Source organism: Arvicola amphibius, chromosome 12 (genome assembly GCF_903992535.2).
Source record: "Arvicola amphibius chromosome 12, mArvAmp1.2, whole genome shotgun sequence".
In the NCBI taxonomy this organism is placed as follows: domain Eukaryota; kingdom Metazoa; phylum Chordata; class Mammalia; order Rodentia; family Cricetidae; genus Arvicola; species Arvicola amphibius.
This window is the reverse complement of record NC_052058.2, coordinates 34,569,022-34,577,046: the sequence shown is the minus strand read 5'-3', so window position 1 is coordinate 34,577,046 and position 8,025 is coordinate 34,569,022. Positions and strand designations below refer to the sequence as shown.

The window sequence follows — 8,025 nt, the reverse complement described above, 5'->3', positions numbered from 1 at the left end:
TGTGCCTGGAACTGTGTGCGGCTCAGGGGCACCAAATGACTGAGGCAGGAGCGGCTTTGGCTCTGCTCCGCCATGTTGAACTGTGCTGATCTCAGGCAGGAACTATCGTAATTACCATGATAACAGCGCAGTTAAGGTTTGGACTTGGCTGTAAACAGGCGGTACCATATTACCCCTACCTGGTGCAACTTAGGTTTTTAAGAAGTGGTTAACCTTTTAAGAAGTGCTCCTGGATATTAAAAAATTACAGATTCACAATAGGACAGATTCAGACATAAAAGACTTTTAAATGAGTCACAGTGTTGGATGAATGTATGTAGGCTTGAGAGAGAAGAAGAAAATATAAAAAAATAAGGTTAATGCCTAAAAAAAGGCTAAAGTCTTTAAAGAGACAGAATAAAGTAAAGTGATAGAATGAAAATAAGCCGCATAAAAATGGAAAATTCACAGAGAGTCTGGATTATGTATTTTGTTGTGTTTTCTTTGATTTTTTTGACTGTAAAGGAGCTAAATACAGAGAGACATTTCATTATATGGGCTGCCAGTCTAGACCAAAATGGACATCTTAATGGTATGACTTCAGGATTTGGATCTAAGAACATGATGCTTTGGAAAAGAGTTTCTTCTTTTGTTTTCACAGAGGACGAGACTCTGTGGATTGCTTCTATCCCAATATGGTATGATAGACCACGCCCTCCTGAAAGGTTGCTGTGAACACCCTCAAAAAATTACTTCGCTCAACTGCCGACTGGGATGAACCTAGCAGACAGGTTATACCATGAAAGACCTAAATAACAGCGCCCCCATTCAGCAGGAAGCAGTTTGGAGAGAAAAAACTGCGCCCATTTTCCCAAACATTGTTTATAAATGTTCTTTTACATTTAAAGGGGGAGATGATATAGATATGAATAATTTGCATTGGTATAGATTTTAAGGACAATTTGTTATATGTATATGTATTTCTGATCTTGATTAAGCTATTTTGATTGTGTAGTTCATTTTAAAAACTGTAATGTATAATTAGGAAATATAGGTTGTTAATGGATAATCATTGATAATAGTTAAGCTTGTAGTCATGTTATTAGATTTTCTAGATATGTAGAGATATATTTCAGTTAGATAGACATTCTTCATATCTTTCAAAGACTGCAGAATATGGCATTTAATGTTTTAATAACTTAGGGTTTTTCATGACAATGAGACACGTCTGCTCCTGGCAGCACCAATCTACTTCGAGAGGAAGATGGGCATCGAAGAGGCTACTTATGGAGTTTGTTAGCCATTTGGGCAAGAAAATGCTCTTGCCTGGACTGTTGCATAAACTGGACACAAGGAACCCACAGAAAGAGGACTGCTGAACTTGCCTAAAGGTGAGATGGTCTTTCGGGGTTCCTGATTCAGGAAAGAGTCTGCGAGACGTTCTGCAGGACACAGCAGAAAGTGACTGAACTGTCTTTGGAATTTCCTGCTTCATGAAGAAGTCTGCTGGACACTATGGGCCTGAAGGCTGAAGATGGATGCCTCAACGGTACAGAGGAACTTTGGGTGACTGTCCAGGCAGCGAGTTGTCTCTGTCATTTCTAGAGTTTTATAAGTTACTTATTTCTTATTTACTTAGGTAGCATTATATCCTTCTGGAGTCTTTGATGGAGTTGAAGAATAAATAGATAGTTATAGCTTTCCTTAGTTATGATAAAAGATAAAATAGATTTAAATATTGTAACTGTAATACTTGCTTGATAACTGTTTTGTTATATGTAATTTTGCTATGTTAAAGTTGAAGCCTTTCTTTTTTGTTTAAACAGAAAAAGGGGAAATGATGGAGGAGAGTTATCTATGTTTCTTTCATTGGTTAATTAATAAAGAAAACTGCCTTGGCCCTTTAAGAACAGAAAATTAGGTAGGTGGAGTAGACAGAACAGAATTGTGGGAACAAGGAAGTAGAGTTAGGGAGACGCTTCAGGCAGTCGCGTGGTGAGTCTCCATGCTGCTGCTCTCCGAGATGGACGCAGGTTAAGATCTCTCCTGGTAAGGCACACCTCGTGGTGCTACCCAGATTACTAAATATGGGTTAAAGGAAGATGTGAGAATTAACCAGTAAGAGGCTGAAACTATGGGCCAGGCAGTGTTTAAAAGAATACAGTTTCCGTGTAATTATTTCGGATAAAGCTAGCCGGTTGCTGGGAACTGGGCGGCGGGAACGCAGCCCGCCGCTTCACACTACATCTGTGTTCAATGGCATCCTACAAGAAGTTACTTAGCAATCTATCTACCAGAAAGCCACCAACAGTGAGTTGTTCAAACCTCTTTGGATCATTCTAATTTAAGAAAATTTTAGGGAGCCCTAAAGACTGTTCAATTTCCCCCTGCTTTATGACACTTAGTAGAGGTAAACAAAAGCAAGTTTGGAAATAGTAATGTGGAAAGTCTGGTGTTAAAAACAAAACCCACCTACTCCAGTGACGTGCGGCCCCAGCAGTACAGGTGTCCTTCATGGACACAAGCATTCAAGTTCACCTCCAGAACATTTTTACTTTCCGACAGTGAACACAGTGAAGTGGGGAAAAAAAAAAACCCGCCACTTACTGAACATTAACTTTGGAACAGAATAATAATGTTTCCTATACATCTCATCTTCACAAGAAGAAGGCGGGACTTCCACTTTTCAATTCTAAATTACAGAAACTGAGTAAATGACAGCTTCAAAAACGTGCTCAAGCCGGGCGGTGGTGGCGCACGCCTTTAATCCCAGCACTCGGGAGGCAGAGGCAGGAGGATCTCTGTGAGTTCGAGACCAGCCTGGTCTACAAGAGCTAGTTCCAGGACAGGCTCTAAAGCTGCAGAGAAACCCTGTCTCGAAAAACAAAAACAAAAAAAAAAAAAAACCAAAAAACAAGAAACAACAACAACAAAAAAAAAAAAACGTGCTCAAAGTTAGCAGCAAGTAACAGAGTTGGGATTCAAATTCCACGTGTGTGATTTAGGTCTTTACAAGTCCAGAACCTGCGGAGACCACTCTTATACATGGATGTGTGTGTGTGTTTGTGTGTGTGTAAATGGGGAGAGTGCATGGGAAATTCAGAATAAATCTTGAAATCTTTTGTAACTGAAACAAGCAAGGAAAGGTTGAGGAATCTAGTTTTACACGTGAAAATATTAAGGGATGAAAAGAAAATTTAAAAAGCTAAAAAGTGACTATAAAATCTCAAAAGTAAAGAAATTTGCAGTCATGTCAAAAAAAAAAAAACTAAAAGATTTAAAGCAATATAATAGGTATGCTAAGGATTTAACTATACACTCAGAAAACCACCACCCCTAACCAGCCCAAAGTACTAAGTGTTTTACATCCATTTGTATCAGTACTTAGAAGTACGTAATAAAATATCTAATAAAAACTGGACACTTATGCTCAACTGACAGTGTAGGCCTTATCAAGTTTCTGCGGCTTCTTCCTCCAAAAGAGGTCAATAGACTTATGTTAAAGACAACATGTGTATTTAAAGTAGCAATTTTATTTGAGTTAAAATTATTTACAAAAACCCAAAGACATACTTCATGAAACTGGTACAAACTATTTTTTTTTCCTGCCGTTGGCTTTTGCTCCAAAGATCACAGCTGAGAAATACTGTATAAAATAAAAATAGGATTGGATTCAGAAAAGTATCCTACTGTTCTAATATCCAACTGGTAGTATTTACAGAAATATTTACAATGGAAAAAAAGGTTACCTTAAAACTTTAGTTAATTTGCAAGTCAGCCTCAAGTACCCTAAAATGAGAGTTCTCCAGGGTTAAAGACACACAAACGCACTGCAGGTGGTCAGGCGGGCTCCTCACAGCCCACCCCCAGACCCTGCATCTCTATCAGTGCTTGACAATTAGTTAATATTTTTAAAACAAAACAAACAAAAAAACCTGTTAAACACTGAGGTAAATCAATTATCAAATGATTACCAGTGTAACAGAAAAAAATGTAATTCGCCCTGATTGATCTCACCCAAGTGTTTACTATTCCTTACCATCTGCCACAATCAAAAATCTGCTCCCCAAATCCAATGATTAATAAATATCAATGTATTTTAAAATAATCAAAAAAAGATCTAAGTAAATTTGTGGACATCATTTAGCAGTATGCTTCTTTAAAAAAAAGTTTGCTAAATTAGTTTGGTATTCAGGGCAAATACAGTCTCAATCTTTCCCACATTACACTGGCATACTGTGTTCTTAAACGGTGATGGGTAGGGGTTCGGGTGGGTAGAAGGAAGGAAACAATTTGCCTAGAGTCAGTTACTTCCTTATAGATTTCCCAACAATCTGCATTATCAAAAATAGGAAGACAATAGAAGGCAGCCACTGCATTTAAAAAACATTACAGCTGGCACTGATACAAGAGCCCCGGTTTGTTACTTTATACAAGGAAATAACAAAGTCTAAAATGAGTCAAAATTAGACTTTTAGCTATTTTCCCCAATACACACCAAACTAATATTTTTATGGCTTCAAGTTTTACAAATCCAATGAAGAAACATGATGTAACTATATGAAAGGTAATTAAAAGTATTAATGAAACATCTCTGGAAAGCCTGTGCTCAGGCCAATCAATGAAAAAGGGGAAAAAACCACAACCAGTGGTCTAACAAAACAAAACCTTATGAAATTAAACCTATAAACCATGTTCTGTGTGTTCCACAACTGTTTTTAAACAACTGTTCTATGAACAAAGAATCTGAATAAAAAAAGGGTCTTCTCTACACCAGCAATTTTAAGGCTTTGCGCTTATGCAATTGATCCTGTCACTCCATAGAAGAATATACACGCTATCTGGAAAAACGAATTCCACATTGGTGTTTTAGCTTCCTTATATTTACTGTACTGAACATTAGAAAATATATCTAGAGAACGTCCCTCAAAACGTAACAATGTTTCAAGAGCCTCTCTAGCATTAAGTGTAAACTACCCTGGGTTTGTCTATTTTTGCTTAATCCTGTAACAGGGCACATTATCTTATATAATATAATATTCCCTCAAACTGCTACTTGTTTTCTTGTGCCTATAGCTATGACACATTATGGTATGATATTGAATATGGTCATGGTCTCAGAAGTGAAAAATAGTTCAACACCCAAACCTAATCAAGAATAAAAAAATATACTATTAATCCCTTGTATCTTTGGATTCCATCTAATTTTAAATATAGACAGTAGTTCAGGGAACAACAACAAAAAAAATTCACAAAATTATTAAAAGCTTTATTTACGATTGGAATCATTCAACAAAAAGCAAAAGCAAATGAGCCTGAAAAAGGAACTAAGCTGTTGTCTAGAATGTCCTCAGAACATTCAATACCTCAGTAGCTAAGCTGCCTTTGCACCTGACTGGCATGACAACAGTGGCTCAACATACACAGCAGTTGCACTAACAGCAGCACAAATTTTCCCCTTTAAACCTTGCCCAAAATAAAGCAAGGCAACTAGGGGAGGGTATAGACTCTGCCAAGTAAGTGTATTTAAATACTGCATGGGATTGTTAACAGCCTGAACCTTTTCCCTCATTTTTGATAGCTGCAGATTGATGTAGTAACTGTCATTTAGCAAATGCAGAATGCATGATGAAGAAATCGGGTGGTCATAAAAATCCAAACACGAATGATACTGATGAATGTTCTTGGTTTATCTTCAAGGACTTCTTTCATGACTTTTCTTTGTCTAAGGATAGCTCCAGCATTACCAAGCACCTGAAGCAAAGGTAAAGCAGCTAGCAATGTTCCAAATACTCGATCACTCTAGAGATAGACTTCTGGCCTGTTGTTCCAACAGCACACTAAAAGGGGAAGGAAGGAAATGATGGTTATAATAACATACATTAGATTAGCCAGGTCCCACTATTAACACCTATTAATTTTAGTACTTGAAAGGCTGAAGCAGGAGGAGGATTGCCAGCTGGAGATAGTGAAAGATTTTTGTCTGAAAAATAATAATAACAAAAAAAAACTCAAATAAACTGCAATATGCAACAGAAGTTACTTACAGTAAGATTCATGAAGCTTAAGAATTTTTTAAGCATCTCTGTCATTATGGAGAAATCTCCGTCAGGAAGGTATTCCCTCACTGTAGTTACATTGATCTGAGGAAACAGATAAAAAACAGTCAGTTGGCAGAAAAAGATACTATAACCCACTCAATGCTGTTGGCCTGCTATATATCTTGTGGTAAATGTCTACAAGAACCTGAGAACTCCCGGGTTACTTCCATTCCACACTCAATTAACTATGTGCAAGAACATTTGGGTTCATCTCCCCACTCTATACCACCCCACCCACAGGAAGAAAGGGTAAAGGGCAAACTAACAAAAGCTACAAAGGAGTATCTGTGAATATTTATTTTTGGAAATGCAAAGAGAAATATCTGAAATAAACTGAACTGTCAGATGTGTAAACAGACTATACCACAGAGCTGTTTATAAAACAGATCAAAAATTCTCCATGCTACAAAGGTAAATTAGAAGAATTAACTATTTTTTATATACATCGCTTATAAATTGATAAATTATGGGCCAGTTCCCAGAGAGGTGTTTCCCTTGATTATTAGCAAAAAGCTAAAAAATATAAACAATCCTGTAAGAGGAAACTATTGCATATTCTAATTTAAAACTTCCATTTCATTATGTTTAAAAATGCTTAATTTAGATCAGTAGTGTTGGTGCATGCCTTTAACCCCAGTTACTCAGGAGGCAGAGGCTGGAAGACTCGGAGTTTAAACTCCTGAACAGGGACTACAAGAAGGCTCAGCAGTTAAAAACACTGCCTGTTTTTTTCCAGAAAACCTGGGCTTCACTCCCAGCACCCATCTAATGGCTCATAATTGTCTGTAACTCCAGTTCCACTGATCTGGCCTCCAAGCAACAGGCAAATATATGATGCATAGACATATATATATGTAGACTGTACTGGTTAGTTTTCTGTCAACTTGCCACAAACTAGAGTCATCTTGGAAGAGAAAACAGCAATTGAGAATTGCTTCCAGCTGACTGACCCGTTGACAAGTCTATGGGGTATTTTCTTGACTGATAGGGCAGGGCCCAACCCAAGCATGGGCAGCATCACCCCTACTCAGGTGGTCTTGAGTTGTGTAAGAAAGAAAACTAAGCAAGCCAGTAAAGCAGCATTCCTTTATGGCTTCTGCCGACTTCCCTTCATGGACAACTGTAAGCTGTAAGATGAAATAAACCCTTTCATCCCCAAGTTATTTTGGTCATGGTGTTTTACAATAGAAAGAAAACTACAATACAGGTGAAATATTCATTCACATAAAAATATTTTAAAGTAAAAAACACAAATAGTATCAATCACTACATTTAAACAAGCCTCCAAAATGGTTGTGGTAACTCTGAAGGATTGCTCAATAAAAAGTATACCTCTAAAATAATAAATAGCTACCATGACGGGGATGAAAGCCCTTCATTAGTTCAAATCCTTCTTTACCAACACACTATATAACTAAACATTTATAGTAACTATGGGAAGGATAGTTGCAACATTGATAGTACTAGAAGTAAAAAAGGAACATAGCATGGACTATTTGAAAAACTTAATAGCTGGGGGCTGGAGAGGTGGCTCAAAGCCTAAGAGCACTGGCAGCTCTTCCAGAGATCCTGAATTCAATTCCCAGCAACCACATAGTGGCTCACAAACCATCTGTCATGAGATCTGGTGCCCTCTTCTGGCATGGAGGTGTACATGCAGGAGGAGCATTATATGCTTAAGAAATAAATAAATCAAAAACAAACAACAACAACAACAAAAAAAAACTTAATAGCTATCCAAGACGGAGGCGGGGTTTGGTAACAGAAGAGCCAGGTTTAAAAAGTAGTGGGCTTGGGCTGGAGAGATGGCTCAGCGGTTAAGAGCACTGCCTGCTCTTCCAAAGGTCCTGAGTTCAATTCCCAGCAACCACATGGTGGCTCACAACCATCTTTAGTGAGGTCTGGTGCCCTCTTCTGGCCTTCAGACATATACACAGACAGAATA

General features: G+C 37.8%; 1 protein-coding gene across 5 annotated transcripts in view; it reads right to left on the bottom strand.

The window, feature by feature from the left end:
• Positions 1–3,492: 3,492 nt before the first annotated feature.
• Wapl (WAPL cohesin release factor) overlaps positions 3,493–8,025 on the bottom strand; it is a 67,809-nt gene continuing 63,276 nt past the window's right edge. For all 5 annotated transcript variants that reach the window (XM_038348664.1, XM_038348667.1, XM_038348666.1 and 2 more), the window contains 2 exons: positions 6,027–6,122; positions 3,493–5,819 (listed from right to left, as the gene is read on the bottom strand). In XM_038348664.1, the coding sequence (XP_038204592.1) occupies positions 5,754–5,819; positions 6,027–6,122 (162 nt within the window). In that variant the 3' untranslated portion in view covers positions 3,493–5,753. The remainder of the gene's footprint in view (positions 5,820–6,026; positions 6,123–8,025) is intronic.